The sequence below is a fragment of the Sprattus sprattus genome (genome assembly GCF_963457725.1).
Source record: "Sprattus sprattus genome assembly, chromosome: 21".
Taxonomy (NCBI): domain Eukaryota; kingdom Metazoa; phylum Chordata; class Actinopteri; order Clupeiformes; family Clupeidae; genus Sprattus; species Sprattus sprattus.
The window spans coordinates 7,547,133-7,569,376 of NC_137919.1; the positions used below are offsets into that span (position 1 = coordinate 7,547,133).

Genomic DNA, 22,244 nt, shown 5'->3' on the forward strand with positions numbered 1-22,244 from the left:
TGTAAGCGTGTGTGCATGTGTGTGTAAGCGTGTGTGCATGTGTGTGTAAGCGTGTGTGCATGTGTGTGTTTGCGTGTGTGCATGTGTGTGTTTGCGTGTGTGCATGTGTGTGTTTGCGTGTGTGCATGTGTGTGTTTGCGTGTGTGCGTGATCAAGTGAGGGACTGTCAGTGTGTAAATGTGTTTAAATATGTGTGTAACTGTGTGTGTGTGTGTGTGTGTGTGTGTGTGTGTGCCAGAGCGAGAGAGAGAATGAGAGCGTTGTGAGTGCAGGCTTTAAACAGTGGAGATGTTTTCAGTGCAGAGCAGCTAGGCTACGAATGAAAACATGCTGGTAGGCTGATGTATCAGATACTTGTCTCCTTGACGGGAGTGAGAGAGTGGTATGTGTGTGTTGGGGAGTGATTCTGCGGAAGAGGGGTGGTGTGTGTGTGTGTGTGTGTGTGTGTGTGTGTCTGGGAAGGTTCTGTGGATTGAACATTGATCCGAAATGTAACTGGGCTGCTTCTTGAGAGAGTCCAGTGAATCTGACTCTGTGAGCACTTGGCTTGGCACTTTCCCACGATTTTCCAGCTATCTTAAGAAGCGTGTGTGTGTGTGAGTGTGTATGTGGGGGCCTGTGTGAGTATTTGCCTTGTTGCCTGAATCTTGGGGCCAGATTATGTATGTTTTACTGTGCAGTGCTAGCCTACATTGTGTTTCTGTGGAGGCTTATGTCTGTTATTATTAGTATGCAAGCAAGTCAGAGAGAGAGGGAGTGGGCGGAGAGAGAGAGAGAGAGAGAGAGAGAGAGAGAGAGAGACAGGGAGTGAGTGAGAACGACGGAGAAAGAGACAATGAGAGTCTTTCAAAGTCAGAGAGTATGCGTATGTGTCAAAAGAATAGACACAGGGACTAAGGCAATGGAGAGAGAAAGATGGAGCAGGACAGTGAGGGGTTTGACCAACGACTGTGGAACACACGGACAGCATGGTGTCAGGCACTTACATTCTGAACAAATGAAGCCAAAGTCGGTCGGCCATATTGGCAAAAAGGTAGCCAGAGCATGCGTAGTAAACAGAACCGCCCATATTTGGATTTCTCCACCATTTAAAAAAAAGAATAATGTATTTCCCTTCCGGTAGATTCCCTTTCATTGAGCATGTGCAGTCCATGTTTTTTTTTTAGCAGTCATTGAACAGTGAAAGAAAGAAATGAGAGAGAGAGAGAGAGAGACAACCAGAGAGAGAGAGAGAAAGAGAGAGAGACAACAAGAGAGAGAGAGAGAAAGAGAGAGAAGGGGACCGTAAGGGAGAGAGTGTGCATAAGAGAGGCATAAGGGCATGAGACAGAGATAGAGTGAGTGATTTTTTACATTTTAATATTTGCATTTATTTTTTGCCAATGATGTGTTAACATATAGGCATAAAGAAAAAAATATGTGTGCATATATTTATTATTTATTTTTCTTCTATTGCAATATTGTATCTATACGGTCATGCCAATAAAGCCAATCTGAATCTGAGAGAGAGGGTCTGAGGGGAGGGGGGCAGGCTTATGTTTCCCTGTGGGATTTAGTTAGAGGCATGCCGGTGACCAGTGGTCTGTCCAGAGGTCTGTCTCCATGGCCTTCCACTCAGTCCACTCTCCTCAGGAAACCTGTCTAATCAGCAGCATCTCCTCCAACAACACATGGCCTGTTTCACCACCACTGCCATTCAACAGACTTGCACAACATTCATCGTATTGTCGTGTAATTTTGTTTACATACAGAACCAGTGCGTAGATAATGAACTAATTCAGCCGATACTGATCCCATCAATATAGTGAACAGCTAGACGTAACGCAAAGCGTTACAAAATATGACCGACGAACTGTTCAGTAGATTTGGCACAGAATGAGACATGGTTGTCAGTGTGTTTGTGTGTTTGTGTGTTTTTATGTGTTTTGTGTGTGCAAATTGGTTTTGTGTTTCATTTTAATGTATTAAAGGAATTATTTGTGATAGATTTTGATGATTTGGTTATGTAATGTTTTGTGTACTACTTTTTTGTGGATTGTTTTGGTATATTTTTCTTTTGCAATGTAGTTTGTTAAAACAGGTCACATAAAGAGGTGTGGAAAGTTTCCAACCAACAACAGGTGGCGCTATAGGTGATATCAGTCAGGCATATGTATGCGTTCGGGCCGGATCCAGCGTCCACCCTAAGAAATTTTCTCTGGATCAAACAATGATGACCACATTTCAAGGCGTTACCATTAAATCTGTCGGAGGAGTTCGATCAGATGCGAGGTGTGCAAACGCCATCAAAACGCATCTTCCACTCAAAATGGCCGACTTCCTGTGGACCTGCCACCATGGCTTCAAGAGACTTTTTGGTGCGTCCAAGCATGATGAAGACGTGTACGATGAAGACGTGTGTAAGTTTTTTTTTGCAATGTTCTAGGGGGCGCTACAGAGCCATTTTGCTCCATCCATGGACAAAAACTCTACCGAAGATGGACGGTTACAGGCTTGATGTCCCTGGCAAATTTGGTAATTTTTCGAGGACTTTGACATATATGCGATTAAAACGCCTAATTTTTGCTTTTAAATTTGTAACTAGGTGGCGCTATACATGTAATGACTGGTTATGGTATGGGTTGACATGGCACCTTAACACAAACATACAAGAACAATTTGGCCCTCCAAGGCCCTATGGTTCTCGGGATATTCGAAGAAAACTGTGTCGCGCCACCTACAGGCCAGTTGGTGTATAATCATATAAATCAATTTATTGCATGCCCCCCGTGAACGGAATTCCACGAAACTTAACGTGCCGTCAGAAGGTGTCATAATGATCCCACACCTCCGATTTCGTGCAGTTCTGACCTTGTCAACTTACAATTAACATTTTTTACAACACTTCATTTTTACTTTTTCATTTGTAACTAGGTGGTGCTTTACATGAAATAAGTTGTAGTGGAATGGTTGACGTGGCCTGTTAAGACCAACATACAAAAAAAATGTGGTCCTTCTAAGCCCTACGGTTTTCGACTTATTCACAGAAAACTGAATCGCCCTACCCTCTTTAAAAGGGGTCCAGTCCGACGGGGGTGCAACGGATCAAAACGAAAATCAATGGTTCCACGCCAATCTAGTGGGGCTTCATGCCCACCAAATTTAGTGCACCCCGGTGTTTCAGTGTCCAGGGAATCCTTGACAGAAAATCGGCAAACAGAAAAAAAAAAAAATAAAATTAAAAAAAATTAAAAAACTCCGACTAAACCTATATGACCGACTGATGACGGTCAGGTAATATATCTTTATGATCCCAGCAATGCTGACAACAGTGGTAAGATAATAAACTTATTAAAGGAGTAGTCCACAATTCTAATTCAATAAACGTTTTGTCAAGGGTCAGGCCTCTGTCCGTTCAGTGTGTGCACCCAAAACGAACTGGTGTTTATGTAAGGGATAATGTATAGAACGCAGGTCATTGTCGGGAAAATAAGCCCCGACAGGGCGAACAGCACCCCGACGCGAAAGCGGAGGGGTGTTGCTTCACCCTGAAGGGGCTTATTTTCCCGACAATGACCGGCGTTCTATACATTATCCCGCTTATTATACGGTTACAACTAAAACAAACAAATTACTTAACACCGTGTGTCTTTTTACAATGCATTTGTTACTATACGTAGTGTTTAAAAGGAGAGAAATAGTTCGCCAAAGACGTTGAACTTCAAAGACAGTTGAACATTCTTTAGAACACAGCTGCTCAACCGTCCGCTGAAACTCCATTGATAAGTTATCGTACTACTTGCGGAGTGCTACGAAAGACGTGAATTAGAGGCAAAAAGGCCACTTTCCTTGACAGCGGTCATTAAGTCCATAGCAACGGTCAGTTATCGGAAAATAGTTGACCGCAGAACGTTGGGAAGCCCCATTCAAGTGAATGGAGCATTCTACAGCATTAAGAAGAGCCGTGTAATAAAAAGACTTCTAGCTCTTTCAACGGGAAACACAATGGCTCGGACCGTGCCCTAAACAATTCCTGCCAATAAACACGTTGCTTCAGGAGCATGGAAGGGAGGGGTGTCACTTGATTGGCTGAGCTCAAATTTCAACAACTTTTGGAATGGTGGACTCCATCTTTCAGGCAACAATGCTCAAGCCCAAGCAGTGAATTGATTCAGACTGTTTCTTTTCATTTAAGATACAATCTGATCCAAGCTACTCAGACATGCAAGGTTCAGAATAACCCTGGAAATAGAGCGGTCAGGACGTCAACAGATGGACACCGTTGCAAGCACCAGTGAAAAGTATCACTGGATTTACTCACATGAGATCTCTTCGTTTGACCCCGGTTGCTAAGTACTATTTCCACACTTGTCATCTTTGCTCCATTGCTAAATAGTTTTGCAGAGGGGCCGACTGTACACTTTTGACAAAGCGTGCATTATCATGCCTTGTCAAACTTATCAGCCTTGTACAAAGGCATTTCATATCAACAAGTCAACCCCATCACCTGCTTGAGAAAAGGTTCCACTTTCTGAGAGTGGGGCTGACATGGAGGGAGGGACCGTCCTGGCCTCTTATTAAACTGCATCCAAATCCTTGTTGGTACAGTTCCGCTTCTGAGAAACGTCAATTTAGACAAAAGAGTCACTTGTAAGGACTCGCAAACAAGTTCACACAGATAACTGCTCAAAATAAAAGACACACATACACACACTCCCCAAGATGGATCGAAACAGATGCACACACACACACACACACTGACCTCACTCACACACTCTGAACTCTCGGCACCCGCTTATTGTTTTGACGTTTTGTTTTTTTGTGCCACTTTTTTTATAAACAGCAGCTCTTTTCAAACGATGTGATGGCGGCCGGCTCTGTTCTTCCTTTTCTCTCTTTCTCCCTTACGCTTGGCTGCCTCTCTACAAGCATGTGCCTCTCTCTCTCTCTTTCTTTCTCTCTCTCTTTCCTTCTCTCTCTCTTCCTTACCTTCCCATGAACCCTGGCAGACCCGCAGGCTGGGGCTGAGACAAGGGCTGAGGGCCGGGCCCTGGAGCAGAGGCTGAGCGAGCCAAACAAAGATACTGTGGAAACAAGCTGTAGCGTAAGAATCAGAGCCTTAAAGAGCAGAGACAACGGGCTTTAGGACCGCAAGGTGTGTGAAGGAATACAAAAAGGCCTATGTTGTTTCACTATACTGGAACCTATGAAGGCTTTTTTATTTATTTATTTTTTCAGTTGGCAGGACTTTGGTGTATCATCTTATGGCAAAGCTTTGCAAGTTTTGTTGAACATACAAGATACGCATAGAACTTTATATCACAAGAACATGAAAAATGTAAAAGGTATAAAATAATGCTTCTGAGAATGGGTTAGACTGCTGGAAATAGACCTCTTCTGTTTTTTTGGTCTTTTTTTGGAAATGATGAAAGCCCTTTCCAAAGACTACAGTATCAGCACCTGCAGGTACAGCATTATGCCATCCTTAAACGGGCGGATACTGGACTATGTCACCCTTAAAGGGGCTTCATGTGAACCTGACTAAATTATACTCCTATTGCTCAACTGCTACAGCAGGTTTCTAGCCACAGCAGGTTTCTAGCCACAGCAAGGCCACAGATTCAACACCCAGGGAGCATACAAACTAGTAAAGGGAATGTGTGTCATACCAAACCTGTTTATCACTTCATGCCAACCAAATAAATGTACATGCAAACTGGGAAAATGAACTGTGTACATGGAAGGAATAAGTGAACTATGTACATGGTAGAAGTATGGCTGCTTGAGATCTTGTCTGTTTGATGGTGAACAGCAATGTCCAGCTTTTTGAAGTGCATCACAAGGGAAACAAAATCACAAGGGCCAAAACCAACCCCCAGCTCTCTCCACAACACACACACACACACACACGGTGGGCGGGAAAAAGTACTCTGACACACTTACACACACAGAGAAACAGACACAAACACACACACACACAAAAGACAACAGGATATTGCTTTCTTGTGCAGCTGAGCCAAAGAGACAAGTAAGGGCAGGTCTGAGACAAGGCTTTTCCCCTGTCTTTCGCCCCCTCATTTTGCAAAAGAATTAAAAAACAACAGACAAGTGGGGGCGGGGGGGCTAGGAGAAGTCTGACTGGGGAGGTGATAACATCTCCCATCTCCCAGAAGCACAGAGCGGGGACTGTGTGTGCTCTCAGCCATGGCTGCACGTGGAGAACAAAACCCCACATGGAAACCTCTGCTTATTGGACAACAAGCTGCAGGACAAGCTGGTGTTTGGTAAAATAAAATTGACAAGTATGAGGAAACATTCTTGGGTGAGAGATGGTTGAAGCCGGATCAGGACAGAAAGATCGACCAAAAAAAGACCAAGAGCAAACCATGCATCTGGTAGAGTGAAATACCCAAACAGGTGAACACACATCCCGTAGGATGACCCCTTCACAATACAAGTTCACACACATAGGCCTGTAATAGGAGAACAGTGTACCACGCATAGGAGAAGGATGAAGGAAACTCATGGGGCTACAGAGGAAGGACAAGGAAGGATACGGAAGGATAAGGAAGGACAAGGAAGGATAAGGAAGGCTGAATCGGAGGTGGAGGTGGTTCAGGACACATCTCTACATGGATGAAGGGAATGGTAAATTAAATGCATTAATAGAGAGCAGATGCCAGATTAATGCCTCAGACATCTACCCATTCACACACCGATGGCGGAAGCTACTATCTGAAGAGACATCTACCCATTCACACACCGATGGCAGAGGCTACTATCTAAGGTGACATCTACCCTTCTACACACCGATGGCAGAGGCTACTATCTGAAGTGACATCTACCCATTCACACACTGATGGTGGAAGCTACTATCTGAAGTGACATCTACCCATTCACACACCGATGGTGGAAGCTACTATCTGAAGTGACATCTACCCTTCCACACACCGATGGTGGAAGCTACTATCTGAAGTGACATCTACCCTTCCACACACCGATGGCGGACGCTACTATCTGAAGTGACATCTACCCCTCCACACACCGATGGCGGACGCTGCTGGAAGTGACATCTACCCTTCCACACACCGATGGCGGACGCTACTATCTGAAGTGACATCTACCCTTCCACACACCGATGGCGGACGCTACTATCTTAGGAGCCAACCTGCACATCAGGTGCAGTTGGTGGTTCATTGACTTGCTCTAGGACACTTTGACACTTGGTGAGGAGGAGTCTAGATAGAACTAGCAACCTTGTGATAGCTGAACTGACTCCTCTACCACCCAGATTCATTTTGAAAGCCTTTTAAGATCTGCTGTATGTGCAACTTGTTTTTATTCCTTATTTAAATTGAATGGAACTATTTAGATATTGGAGAGTAAGAGGTGTTCACTTTTTATATTACAAATACTCATGGACCGATTAAGAAACCACGGGCCCCTGGGCCTGGACATGTTAAAGCCCCCCCCCCCCCTCGCTAAAAAAGAATTGTGCGCTCGCAAAACACGCGCGTACACACAAACACCATTAGGCGTATATATTTTACCAACAATGTGTTGGATTTAACTTTACTTATTTTTAAGTAAAAAGGTCAAAAGTTTACTCCATAACATCCACCTTCGGTGCACTGCCCTGCTATTGTTTCTGACATTACATGTGACAGGGCTACAGCGGAGTGATTTTTTCCCAAATTGAAACGGATTAAGACCTACCTGGGCAGGAGAGGCTGAATGGGCTGGCTATCCTGTCAAATCATGCATCACCACTTTTATGTTTGAAAGGCGTCGTTCGGGAAGTGTACTGTGCCTCTGGCTGTGCTCAGGTCTTGACGTTCAGATTATGCGCCTAAACTAGCTATACCGTATCGTCTCGTCACATGATCAAATAGAGACTTGACATTGGCGAACAAGATACAGATTACCCAGCAATCGTCATTACATATCTGTATATGACAAAAATAACAAATTAAATAAGAAACTATTAATTTAATTGAATAGGCTTTTTAATAGTGTCTATAATGTATGTACGATAAGCATATAATTGTGTTAGATTGCCACTGACGATTTCCCCCTAAAAATGATGACAACCATGACAGAGACAGGTTTGCCATTTTGAGGGAATATACAGTATAACATAAGGTTTCTTTAATGGTCCTAAAAAGAATCTTCCTTGATCATTGCTGCATTAAACTAGGGACATTATAACATCCATATTATCGTCAAAATTTAGGAAGCAGCGCTCTACTTTGCCTACTGCACTGTATCCTTCAGCTTGCTGGCTGCATTGACTATAGTTACGCCCCTGGCGCACATGCACATATTCTAACACAACACAGGTACACTCAATAAAATCCATTAGCAAATGAACAAAATACACCTTTTCCAACCACAAATAAGAGATACATAACAGCGACTTCATGTAGAGGCCCTGGCTTAGGGGCCCCCTGAGCTCATGGGCCCCTGCCTGGGCCTGGGCCTGGGCCCGGTAGGCCCGTTCGTTAATCCATCCCTGCAAATACTGACACACATTGAACGCAATATTATCTGAATGTGACGAAAGAGAAACATGTATTAGACTTTATATTACCTAACTTTACACTAGTCAAAAAAGTTGAAACGTAAATAATTAACAGCAACTGCTTTAAAACTCAAGACACTTTCATACACATGTACGCACATGTCCACACTATTTACAAAGTCCATTCCGTTCTAAGTTAGTCTGGACCTTTTGGAACTTCTCTTGACCTTTGCCCTTCAGCTTTGCCTCCTTTATCAAGCTGCTATTTTTCATCCGTTTTGGAGTAGTCTGAGCGGCACGAGTCATTTTTAGATGCCAGCTCCTCTCTGGTGTAGGGCAGTGTACGAACTACTCTGAATGATAAGCACAATTTCCCATGCTTTTGAAGGGAGCTTACGAGGGCAAATTTGAGTATGACAGAACAAAACACAGCAGAACTGGGCCCTTGGCCCGAACGGTGAAAAAGTGTCCCCATTTCTGCCTCTCTCTTTGTCCCCTACATTTTGTAAAGGAAGTAGCCCAATTAATTAAAAATGGGCCATTTGTTTTGCATCACAGTCAGTTTTGGTTGTCTAGACACAGGACTGAGTTTTTGGCTGACAGAGTGATTGACTGAAGATCTTACACTTCCGGGTTCACGGGGTTGAGTTGCCCAACGGAACCAATGGCAATCATAAACCAAAGGGACCTGGAAAAGTGTACCTGGGCAACATGGTTGACTGAAGTATCAAAAGAAAACCAAATCTGGGAAGGCCTACACACTTCCTGGTATCTTACAAAACAGCCCAACTGTAATGTAGTTTTCCCAAGTAGGCTACATAACAACAACGAAAAACAATAGCATCTTAGTCTGTAAAACGTGAAAAATAAACATCTAGCATTTAAAAAAAAAAGTTAATCTTGCACACAGAAACACGTGCGATGAACTTACTGTTGTTTGACTTCAGGTCCCTGTGGATGACGGGTACAATGGCCCCGCTGTGGAGGTAGAGCATTCCCTTGGCTATCTGCACGGCCCAGTTGACAAGGACATGTGGGGGGATGCGACGTCCGGCCAAGGCCCGGCTCAACGGGCCACCGGCGGCGTACTCCATAATGAGGCACAGGTTCGGTTCCTGCAGGCAAACCCCTTTCAGGGCGATAATGTTCGGGTGAGTGAGCATGGCAAACAGCCTAGCCTCCTGCACTACATTTTGGGCTGTGACGCTGATGTCCTCGTCCGGGTCTTGGCGGGCAGCCTTCACAGCCACCAGGTCCCCTCTCCACGTCCCACGGTACACCTTACCGAAGCCACCCACGCCAATAACCTCTTGCAAGCTTAGATCCCGAAAATCCACCGCCTCGGGTTGAAACTCGGCTACAACTGCTGGGCCGACCACTCCGGTGCCCTGTAGTTTGTCATAGCCGCTTGGCTTGAAAGAGACGTAGTTTGATGGGAATATGCCAACTTTATTGTTTACCTTACCCGCCCACCAACCCTCATCTCCGGATATCTCCGAGTCTCGTGACAGCACTTCGACCAAGTCACCTTTGCGGAGGGTGAGCTCGTCGTTGCCAGACGCTTCATAGTCGAAAAGCGCGGTCCATACAGGATTGGCGGAGTTTCCCTTTTGCGACTGTTCGAGATTTTTCCAGTTCGACAGCGAGCCGGCCCGAGCTAATATGTTCTTTAATGGCTCCATGGAACCTACGTCGATGGGTTAAACCGGGCTCGATACTGTGAGATATTGAAAATAAAGTACAAACGCATACTTTATAACTCCGCTCTCCCTGTCCTCTGCGTTTAGCGGGCTCATCGGGGACTTGTAAAATCCCCTCCGAAGCCAGGCAAGCAAACACAGAGTCGTGTTTAGCTGTAGCTGAACTGATATCACCGAAAAGAGCAGACATGGAATGCATATGTCTCCATATAAAATGACAAAGATCAAACACAAAGGCTCACTGTGTGCAAGAACTTGGTCAACCGTGCCAGTGCGTAAAAAGGCATGATTGACAATGCTATTCCTGTTAAGAGTTCGTGTTGTGCATTGTTTGCTGGTTATTAGCCTGATTGTATTTTACCACTGCACATCCAATGTGTTTACTAGTTAAAACTGCAAACCGGAAATATTCATAAAAATCCTGTTTAGTCTCTAATCATAAGATAACTCTGAGAATGTCTCTATTGCAACAACGCAATTGCAAGAATCACAATGCAACAACATAAACCAGACTGCTATAAATGTTGAGTGATAACGCATTGTCTGGCGAAATGACCGAAATAATCCCAGCTCGATTCAGTTGTCCATCTAGAGTTTTCTGTATTTTTAGTCGTTAAGTGCCGTGGTCACCACAAGCAGGAAGCGGAGAGAAGTCGAGAAGAATGGCAGGAAAGGAGCATTAAGTTTGCGCTCCCGTGCTTTACGGCAAGTTGGTCAGCTCTTTCACAAAGTGGGTACAGTCCTGGCCAAAAACGACCCGGTTTTCGGTTATAATATTCCGACACTTCTTGCATCTTCAAGGTGCCATCGTGTGATTGTTGCGCAGATGACGGACGCTGTCAAGAACTTGGACGATCACATGAAGAAAGTGAAGTTTCTTTCCTTCGAGTTTTCTGAACAGGAAGGACCATACAAACTGACTTGGTCTATTTTTTGAAGAGAAACGCACATCAAGCGGACAGCATTTACTTCCTCAAATCCTCTATCAGCTTACAGACAAAATCCAAGATCTTCGTGAGCTGTTAAAGACAGACATCCGAGAAATCGTTGTTATCTTTTTGTGCGTTTGTTATGTTCCCGTTCCTTCTAACGCCTTCTCTCGTCCCGTTCTCTCACCACACTACGTCCGTGCTTACAGTCAGCGAGAGGGTGGGGTTTCGCACGCGTTTTTTTCTCTCTCCCAGCAGGAAAAGAATCAGATGACAGACACAACGCGATTCTCGTCTCCATCGTCTCCTCCCTCCATTCGCTGATAACAAATGCCCTACCAAAGGCAGTCCTTCTGTTTTGGAGAAAGGAACAAATTAAAACAAAGGACATTACACATTTCACCCGCCCAGTTCTAGTAATTCACGGGATTATACTTACTTACTGTACCCTTGCTCATGACGTGGCTGACTAACTGACTAAAGGGAACAACAGAGAAAAAGTGTACCTGCATGCATCTCGACACTTTACCCGATAAGTGTACTTAGACAACTGCTCTGCACTACCCATAAATGCCCCAGAAGTGACATACCAAAGTTATTTTATGTGTTCTTTGTCCTGGTCACCAAGACGGTACAGCCTTTACACTTCAGCTGCAGCAGCACTGTTTGAAAGGTCCAAACACATGTAGTGCAGTCAATATACTCAGTGAACAACAATGAGATGACTGACTAGACACCTTATCAGCACTGCATATGAATGGAAAGTATGAGACCGCTGTTAGATCAAATGCAATGCTGATCTTAGTAACAAGTGGACTACCAAGTAGTTAATTCACTGGTTAATAACTGCTGGGCTGAATCCAAAATTGATCTAAGCATCTCTTCAGCCCCACCTGTTGGCACTCACAGGGATCCTAACTGTAACATTGTATGTATGTCACAGGGCTGGAGGGGGGGGGGGGGGTGACCTTTACTTTTACGTGGTCACAGGAAATGGTGTATTTCCGTCTCCGTCCCTTTTGATTGCGGTGGCTCCTGCTCTCACAACGCAGGTGCTTGTCTGGTTCTCTGCTGCCTCCAACCCCCTCCAGACCCTCTAACTCCAATCCCGCCGGTCGACCCCCACCACCATCACCCCTCTTCCTCCCTAGCAGTGGCCGGGCGCTGACTCATCATGTCTGCAGGAAGGATGCCGTTGTTTTCATGGCCTGGTGGTGTGTGAGAAAGAGAGTGTGTGTGTGTGTGTGAGTGTGTGTGGGTTTTCATGGCCTGGTGGTCGCCACAACATGGCCAAACTCGGTGCACACTCTCAGCAGCTAAGGGCAAGAGAAGAATGGAGAGAGAATGTGTGTGTCTAAAGTCAGAAGCCATTCTGTACTGATTCTGTTCTATTGTAACTTTGTTCCAGCCTGACAGCCGTATGTAAGATCTCTTGTGTGATCTTCCGAGAACTAAAAGTCATCTTTATGTAAAGTTACCTCTGGTGGTACTGTATTTCGGTCTATACACATTGCCATCGTATACACCAAGGCTTGTCTTTACCTCCTCAAAAAAAGTGGGACGGTCTAGAAGAATTCCTGTTGATGAGACTGGGCCAAAGTCAGCCAAAAATACTTAACGCCATAGACAACGGTAAGGGGGCTTGGGATAGTAAGTGATTTAAATCTATTTATTGGGTAAAAGAAGAAATGTTACTTCTTCAATGGCGCTCATGTTGCCCTACTGATCTGTGCCCATCTTGTTGTCTTAGTTACACAGGAGCCGCAACGGAACATGGTGTGAAATTATATTCTGACCAATTGCAGTTTTCTACAACCCCCTTTGGGGATCAATAAAGTTATTGCTTCATATCCAACCATCTTTCAGATCAAATCAACCACTCTCCAGAGCATGCTGCTACAACACTCAGCTGGTGATATGGGCAGGCAGCGTGCTAGGCTAACGCTCCTGCCCAGTTGGTGGAAAAAAAAAAAGAAGCCAAAGCCCTTGTTTTTTTTTCTTCTGTGGCCAGCCCTACTCTTCTCCTCCCTTTCCCTTGAGACACCTGGTGGCCATCTTTCACCTTTTCATACTACATTTCATACTCGTTTCCCCAACAGCAGCTGTGTGCTCCACAATAACCCCCAATGGAGTAGGGCACCATAATGTAGTCACTAATGAGATACAAAAGGAAACAGCAGATTCTGGTTTATATTCTGACAAGGTTGTGGCTGCATTAGATGGGAAACATCTGTTTGGGCTATTATGGCATAGCGTGTGTAGTGAAAAACAGCTGGTTCTTCACTTCACACTTTAATAAAATTAGCACTTCTCACTTATGGCTCATGAGGTTTTACATAAAAAAAAAAAAAAGATCACTTCTGGATTTCTACAGAAATTTGTTTTACTACACCCAAGTGGTGCACAGTTCATTCAGGCCTCGTCCGAAGAGTCATAGCCTCCGTTTGACTTGGGAGGGAATGCGGTCGTCTGGGTGGGTCGGAGAGAATCAATTACCGTGCTGACGGAAGTGCCGTGGTGCTGCGAATGAGTGGGGCGACGGACGGCACGATGTGGCACTCTGGTGCGGGTTGCTGGGAGCAAACTGGCAGACTGTACCCGACAACCTAAGGAAATATTTCTGGAAGGAAGGGTGGTGGTCGAAAAGCAAACAGCACACAGCGCTGGTGCTGTAGAGAGAGCAGATAGAGTGTGGATAACCTTTTTAATGTAGGTCAATATTTACTCACATACTTTTCCTCTTTCAGACAGAGAGACAGACATACAGTACATACACACGCTTCAAATGTGTGTGTCTAGGTCAAATATAGTACGACTTCACAGATGTGATATATCCAATAGATGTATATCCAAATGCTAACATTCAGTAAGAGTCCTTATATAAGCTAGACTACATACTACCCTGTGGCTGGAGACTTTAACCATGTAACAAGCTGACAGAAAAAAATAAACAAATTGACCAGGTTCTATATTGAAATTTCAAATTTATTTCACCCATACAAAATAAAAAGAATGTTAAAAGTTTACATACAACTTCAAATTGAACATTGGGGGGGGGGGGCAGAAATACAATTGGAGGGGTTGGGGGGATGGGGGAGTCTTGCTGAACAGATTAAAACAATGTAAAAGAATAGGGAAAAGAACAAATGTATTGTAAATATCTAAAAGTCTTTATGTTGAGGTACATAAGAAGACTTAAGCGAGGCTTCAGTGTTGTAAATTACCTGGGAGAGCAACTAGTTTTGAAACAGGGCCAGGTCAGGGCCTCGCCAGGGCCAGACTAGGGCCTAATCAGGGCCAGACTAGGGCCACATCAGGGCCACATTAGGGCCAGATCAGTGCCAGATCAGCCCCCAGTCCGAGCCAATTCTGAACCTGACTTGCAGGATCGGCCATGTTCACATACAAGTGCCTGCTCCGTTCTGCTCAACCAATGAAAGCCAGTGTGGCCGTGACAAGAAAATAAACAACAACGGAAACTATATTGAAGTAAAAACCATTTTTGAGCAGCATGACTGAGGCGATAAATCCCAAAGTGAGCATTTAAAAAGTTTACGGTTTACACCTCTCGTTGCCTTGGCGTACACTCACTGATACTTCCCCTCCTTAGCGGAAGTAGGATTCGAGTTAAGGTTGACAGGGGGATTTCATAATAAAAAAACAATTTACAATACAACAGCATAGAAAAGGCGTTGGAGAATTAATTTAGTGAATCCATACTTTTCTCTGTCGTGAAGATTTCAGCCAGCAAACGAAACGGCAAAGAGACTGGCACTGTTTACATTTCCTTTTTCAGATCTTCCAGGAAACCTTCAACAAGACAAACTGGGAAACTGCTCCTATTTCTCGGGGTGTATGACCGATCGTTACAACATTGTGGCAACATTTGTACAGCCAATACACCAAGATGAAAATGAATTATTTAAAATTATTCTCTCCTCCATTATGAGGAGTCGATGTGTGATTTTTCCAGTGTACGGGGGACACTTGTTTATTTATTTTTTTAACGTAAAGCAGAGCAGCAATAGCTCTATAATAAACAGTCGGAAATGGGGTGATATGTAAAGCCTCTTTTCCTTTATATTTGTTTCTTTCCTGTTTAGGTGTGCATTATGATTGGTGGAAACAGTCAAAGTGCAAACTAAATAGGAGGTTTCCTAAACTAACCCAGAAACTAATCCAGAAGGTTGGCCCTCCATCTCTAAATTTCTGTTGTTACAACAAGAAACTTACTGGATTCTGGATTCTAAAAGTTTTCTCGTTTTGTCTCCTTCCTGACTTCCTGCTTCACAATAAAATAAGAATTAAAAACAATAAAAAAAAAGAATGAAACAGAGAAACTCAAACACATTAGCTAATATACAACCAAGTCTTAAGTCTTCACATGGAGACTGCTGCCCATCCTCTACAGTATCAAGAAATCTCTTGTGTTCAGTAGGGGAAGGGGACACACACACAAAAAGGTGTAGGGGAGGGGTTTCCTTGCATTAAAGTTGCCACTTGCGGTCATCGAATCCCCCACCAAAGGCGCCCTACACAACCCTATACGAGGGCAAAGCAGGCAGCCAGACGAGAGAAGAACCTAAGAGTAAAAGAAATCGTAAAAGAGTAGGGGGAGGTTTGGAGAAGGGAGAGAGGAGGTGAGGAGGAGGAGGAGGAGGCGGGGGGAGCTAAGAGTCGTAGTCCTCGTCATCATCTTCCTGATCGGGGTGGGGCACGGGGGCAGTGGGGGGTGCGGTAGCCATCAGCGAGGGGTGGGGGGCAAAGGAGGCCGGCTGCATGGGGGCCACACTTCCCGTTAATGTGCCCATGTGCGTGTACTGTGGGGCCATGTCGTGACTGCAGAAGGAAGGGGGAGAGAGAGGAGGGTGTAGACAAGGGAAGACAGTTAGGCAGACAGTCACACAGACAGTGGGGTCACACAGAAATAGTGATTAAAACCCAAAGACAGAGAGGGAGAGAGAGAGAGAGAGAGAGGAAGAGAGAGAGAGAGAGAGAGAGAAATACACTCATTTATTCTCATTCATCTTTCAAGGATGCAGGCCCAAATACTTTACCCATGTCATAGGCCTTAAGCACAGTAACATCTATGCACAGAAGCCAACACAACGCACAGAATGTGACCATGTACAAGATAACAATGGGAAGTTCTTCACAAGACAGCATGCCCATACCGAATGCTGACACACTCATGCGTTTCCGACACAAGCGGATGATGGGCAGGGTCAAAGGTGGAGCCTTACCTGTCGAAGTGTGATGCTGACTGCTGATTGGTGCTCGACTGGGAGCCGTCCTCCTCCTCGCCATCTGTCTCGCTTTCTTCCGAGTCCTCCTGTTGCCATGGAGACGTGGATGCATTAGCATTCGTTCAGAAGTTTACTTGTGCACCCTTCAAGTGGCTGTTATGTGTTCCATGCAATGTGACAAAGTTTCAAAGGACTTCACACCTGGACTGGCCAGGTGGGGCAGCTTCCTAGGCCATATCTGCAAACATGCTGGCCAACAATACATCTTAAATTGGCCTAGGACTGCCTTATTTTAACTGAAGAGGCCTGCAGACCCAGCGTGCAACACAATCAATCTCAACAACAGATATGCTAACCTACGAAGCGTCTTCCGTTGTTAAATTCCTCAAGTTCAGTGAACATGAAAAAACCCTGTTTGAGAGGGTCATCCACAAGTGCATACAATTATGGATGATTCAACAGATACCAAAAGCATTGGTTCTTTTACATTGTTTTGACACCAATTAGGCTCATATCTACTCCTACTCTTTATTATTCACTCATTTGAGATGCCCCCTATACTTTAGTTACCTCAGGCTACCTCTTACTCCATCTACTTCCTGCCACACTCCATCTTCTTCCTGCCACACTCCCACCTACTTCCTGCCACACTCCCATCTACTTCCTGCCACACTCCTCTCATGCTGCCTGTTATGTGAACAAAGTGCATCAGATGATCTGGGCCACTCACTGTAAGAGCAAGTTGCCAGAGCCTTTTGGAGTTGCCTATGTTCATGGGCCATGGTTTAGGTGCCTAATCCACCAATGGGAGGCACTGTTGCAGCATCAGGTACAGAAACCCTAGCCATCTGTCCCACCCACAGTCAGTCATAATCACAATGCCACTTCTGTTGTTATGAACGCCTGATGAAGCTGAACAAATTGCTATTGACTCAAACCCCTGCAGTGCAGTGCAGTGCTAGTGTAACTTGCAGTGCTAGTGTAACCTGCTGTGCTAGTGCAGTGCTAGTGTAACCTGCAGTGCAGTGCTAGTGAAACCTGCAGTGCTAGTGCAGTGCTAGTGTAACCTGCAGTGCAGTGCTAGTGAAACCTGCAGTGCTAGTGCAGTGCTAGTGTAACTAACCCACAGTGCAGTGCTAGTGTAACCTGCAGTGCAGTGCTAGTGAAACCTGCAGTGCTAGTGCAGTGCTAGTTGACCTGCAGTGCAGTGCTAGTTGACCTGCAGTGCAGTGCTAGTGTAACCTGCAGTGCAGTGCTAGTGAAACCTGCAGTGCAGTGCTAGTAAAACCTGCAGTGCAGTGCAGTGCTAGTGCAACCTACAGTGCAGTGCTAGTGTAGCCTGCAGTGTTAGTGTAACCTGCAGTGTTAGTGTAACCTGCAGTGTTAGTGTAACATGCAGTGCTAGTGTAACCTGCAGTGCTAGTGTAACCTGCAGTGCTAGTGCAACCTGCAGTGCAGTGCTAGTGTAACCTGCAGTGTTAGTGTAACCTGCAGTGCTAGTGTTACCTGCTGTGCTAGTGTAACCTGCAGTGCTAGTGTAACCTGCAGTGCTAGAGTAACCTGCAGTGCTAGAGTAACCTGCAGTGCAGTGATGTGCTAGTGTAACCTGCAGTGCTGTGCTAGTGAATCCTGAAGTGCTAGTGTAACCTGCAGTGCTAGTGTAACCTGCAGTGCAGTGCAGTGCTAGTGTAACCTACTGTGCTAGTGTAACCTGCAGTGCTAGAGTAACCTGCAGTGCTAGTGTAACCTGCAGTGCAGTGATGTGCTAGTGTAACCTGCAGTGCTAGTGTAACCTGCAGTGCTTGGCTAGTGAATCCTGCAGTGCTAGTGTAACCTGCAGTGCTAGTGCAACCTGCAGTGCAGTGCAGTGCTAGTGTAACCTACTGTGCTAGTGTAACCTGCAGTGCTAGAGTAACCTGCAGTGCTAGTGTAACCTGCAGTGCAGTGATGTGCTAGTGTAACCTGCAGTGCTAGTGTAACCTGCAGTGCTTGGCTAGTGAATCCTGCAGTGCTAGTGTAACCTGCAGTGCTAGTGCAACCTGCAGAGCTAGTGCAACCTGCAGTGCAGTGCTAGTGTAACCTGCTGTGTTAGTGTAACCTGCAGTGCTAGTGTAACCTGCTGTGTTAGTGTCACCTGCGGTGCTAGTGGAACCTGCATTGTGTGACAGCACAGTCCTCGGGCATGAGGGGCGCGTGTCTATCACTAGCACGTCTCCTAAGATGTTGCCACCCCCTAACAGCATTAGTGCTCACTGTTCCTCCAGCATGGATATGTCTATGAGAAAGCCTGCATGATAGTTTTTATGTATTTACCTCCTGCTCAGATTCTGTGCCTGACAGCTTCTTATCTTTGCCCTTGGCGCCTGCACCTCCATTCTTGCGACCTGATCCTGGCTTGCGACCTCTGAAGGAAAGTGAAAGACAGTAACTGAGTGAGATAAGGACAAGAGAGCAAAGTGATACCATTAATACCTCATCGTTATCTCTGTACGATTCCCTGATGTTTAGATTAAAAGAACAAAACAGAAAATAGTAACTGAATGAGATAAGGACATGAGAGCAAGGTGATACCATTAATTCCCTTATCGTTATCTCTGTACAATCCCCTGATGAACAGGGAGGAACAACTCAGAGAAGACTCAAAATTATAATCAACATACGTATGTGATAAAATGTGTTAAAATGTGATTACATATACTGAATATTACTGAATCACTGGACCCCTTTTTATATTTCATCATTCATGATCATCTCTTTTCTATCTGCATCTGTGCAATATCTGTGCATATTTAAAAAACAAAAATACTTTTCAATTAAAAAAAACAATAATGAAAATAATAAATAATACAAATTATTCAAGCCCAAAAGTCTACACACAAACACACGCATCTTTACTGGTCCCACAACTCCTCCGAGGCCACGCCCCCCCCTGGCCTTACCTGCGCGGGACCTTCTCCCCAGGCCCTTCCGTGTGGTTGTCCTCCCCTTCCCCCTGCATGTCGGGAACGGCTGCCACCAGATCCTTCAGGAAGTCAAACTGTTGCTCCAACTCGATGCACTGCTTCCTATGGACGAGAGGAGGGATACATTTATGGAGATGGATGCACAACCTGGTCCACTAACCTATGGATTATATGACATAGAGCTACTAATGTCATACGAGTATATACAACACATTTAATATTAATAAATAATGATAAAATAATTACATGGAATATTACCATTATCCCCTTTTCAGGATACATTTACTGGCAATTTGATGTAAAGTGAAGAACTGTTTGGAACTTGGTGAATGAAAGCTTGAAATAAAGTAGTAAAAAAAAAGATAAGTATATACAACAGAGTCAACAGCACTCGGTTGGCTGTGTTTGACCGGTAAAACTTGCATATGAATAGGAACAGGCTGAAATGCCTGAAAAAGTACAGTCCTTGATTCTGGCGAAAAGTTGTTTATATTCAAGCTCAACAGGCAATCAAATTACACCCCTCCCTTCCGTGGTGATCGGCTGGAATAGAGGATAGTTTGGTCGGTTAAAGCCACTTTGTTTGTTTACCATCTACAGAACCAGGACTGTGTACCAACACCGGATTGTCTTTTTAGCACTATACACAGAAGAGACAGCTAGACAGTGAGATGCAGTTCGATGGATCAGAATGCTGACAGATTTCTCTCAGAACTCAGTGCAGGGCCCCTGAGTGGGCTGGACATGGAGAAAAGGGTAGAGAAGGAGGGAACAGGACTTACAAGTGTGACGTGGTCATGGTCTTGGCGTTACGAGACTGTGTGACATGACACGCTTTCGTCAGGAGCGACTCCAGGAAGAGCTCCAGGGCCCGTGCTGAAGGGGGGTCTCAGTCAAGGACGGTAGGGAGGAGGGTGTACACAGGTCTCTGTGTGTGTGTGTGTGTGAGTGAGTGTGCGTGCGTGCGTGCGTGTGAGCGTGTGTCTGTGTGGAGTGAGTCTTCTTTAAACTTTTGATGTTTGCATTTAATGCATATTTTAAGCTTTGAGCATATCTCAGTGACATTATACGACCCCACTGTCTTCCTAGAGCACCTTCTGCTTACCATCTCAAACAGTCGCCTGACACGTAAACGTGACAAGCTATTTGTGTACTTGAGATCTACCCTATCCCACCCGCACTATTTCATACATGAACATAGGCTACCCCTACAGTAAAATGGTGCAAAAAAGCACCCTGTGATCTTAGAGTTGCGTTTAATATGCCAGTACTCGTTTTACATGTTAATGTCTACCATAATTAGTTAAATGACCTGATCATGAGACTTCTTGCAAAACAACATTCCCCCTGTTTTGTTATGTCATGCACGGCTTCTCCTTATTGACTGTTTAACAGTGTACAAAACTGTCAAACCTATCCAAGGCAGTGGTACAGAGGATTCCCTAGTGATTGGCAGCTCTCCTCAGCAGGAGGGTGTGGAGTAAGAGGATACAAATTATAACCGGAACTGCAGCAGCAACTTTGCCTATCTCCTCATCCGTCTGCATTATCTTCTTAATTCTGGCCTACAAGTGGCAATGAAACCTCGTTAGAATTATACACACAGACACAACAACAACAACAACAACAACAACATAGTTTGAAACAAGCCAATAACGAGCAACAATAAGGGACCAATTCAAAGCAATTAGATCAGAGGAAAATCCCAGGATTATTAAGAAACTTTCAATATGTTTACCACGTGTGATGTTTAAAGGGGCATGAAAGGAAAGCTGACTGGTGTCTGCAAAGACTCATAGGAAACAGCATTGCAAGGCACAACAACTCTTCCAATCCCCTTGCATTTTACTTGTTAAGTTAAGGCCTGTATGTTCCCCAACTGGCCTACTTATGATATGCATCCTTGTAATAACTGCACCTGCCTTCACCATTGGCAATGTTGCTTTTGGTTTTGTTTATGACTGGGTACCTTTAAATTATTTGGCTAACAAACTTGGTAGGCAACTGGGTAAAGGGTGTGAGCCCAGAACCTACGAGGGTCGTAGTGATGTTGTTCTACCCTTATTTGTAACCTGTAACTTTCTGTTCATTTAGCATGGTTGGTTGGAATGGCTGACAGGATGCACCAGTCTAACACAACAGGTTTTCTTTTCAAGTTACAAGCTAGCACCCATACAAGAAAGCTAGTTAACCCTGGTGTTTGCGACGTTAAGTAACAACAAACTACCTTCAGCAGCCTAGTCAGAACTGACGAGGTTGAGTAACGTTTATAGTTTGAATACACAGAGGTTGGATATTTCTAAATTAAGCACAATGCAGCAAAGTTGTTATTCCATGGTTGAGGTACTACTCAGATAGCCAAGTATGCTAAGCTAATATGGTATTGCCGAACTAACGTGGGCACAGGCAACCGATAAGGCTACAGGCTAACCGTTAGGTAAATGGCCCAGCTAGCTAGCCATGTAGCTTTGTTCATTACATTCATGATTCCTAACTCTAGCCCAATGTCTTATTGCATGCTTACTTCAAAAAACATTGTTGATTCTAGAAACACCGTTAGTGTAGCATCGAAGCAAATACATATAAAATACTGTTTCAAGTACACAATGACAGGAATTCCACATTTCATCATGCAAGAACACCGAGTAGCATTAAGCAGCGCTAATTAGCACAGCTAGCTTGTCGTTAAGGCCCCACTAATCTCGCCCGAGGATGCTCTCATGTTCTAGCGATACTTCAAACGTTGGAAACGCTTCAGTTAAATGACACTGTAAAGCTAAAACTTACCGGAGGGAATCTGGCATTGTATTTCTTCTTCTTGCTGGGCATTTTATAATATCCTACACAGAGATAGTCCTACACCTTTGTTTTTATTTCCCCTTACTCCAAACACAGATCTCGGAAAC

The 22,244-nt window shown here is 44.6% G+C and overlaps 2 protein-coding genes across 2 annotated transcripts in view; both read right to left on the bottom strand.

Moving 5' to 3' along the window:
- The window catches only part of LOC308382453 (mitogen-activated protein kinase kinase kinase 11), a 51,464-nt gene extending 40,771 nt beyond the window's left edge, over positions 1–10,693 (bottom strand). Inside the window, exon 1 of the mRNA XM_080860181.1 lies at positions 9,432–10,693. Coding sequence (XP_080716307.1) covers positions 9,432–10,182 — 751 coding nt within the window. The 5' untranslated portion in view covers positions 10,183–10,693. The remainder of the gene's footprint in view (positions 1–9,431) is intronic.
- Positions 10,694–14,190: 3,497 nt separating this feature from the next.
- Positions 14,191–22,222, bottom strand: drap1 (DR1-associated protein 1 (negative cofactor 2 alpha)). The gene is made up of 7 exons (XM_080860155.1): positions 22,126–22,222; positions 20,831–20,903; positions 20,121–20,214; positions 19,315–19,440; positions 18,689–18,779; positions 16,373–16,461; positions 14,191–15,968 (listed from the first exon to the last, which is right to left on the bottom strand). The coding sequence occupies exons 1-7, from the start codon at positions 22,165–22,167 to the stop codon at positions 15,800–15,802; spliced, it is 684 nt and encodes a 227-aa protein (XP_080716281.1). The 5' UTR covers positions 22,168–22,222; the 3' UTR covers positions 14,191–15,799.
- Between the last annotated feature and the right edge of the window lie 22 nt (positions 22,223–22,244).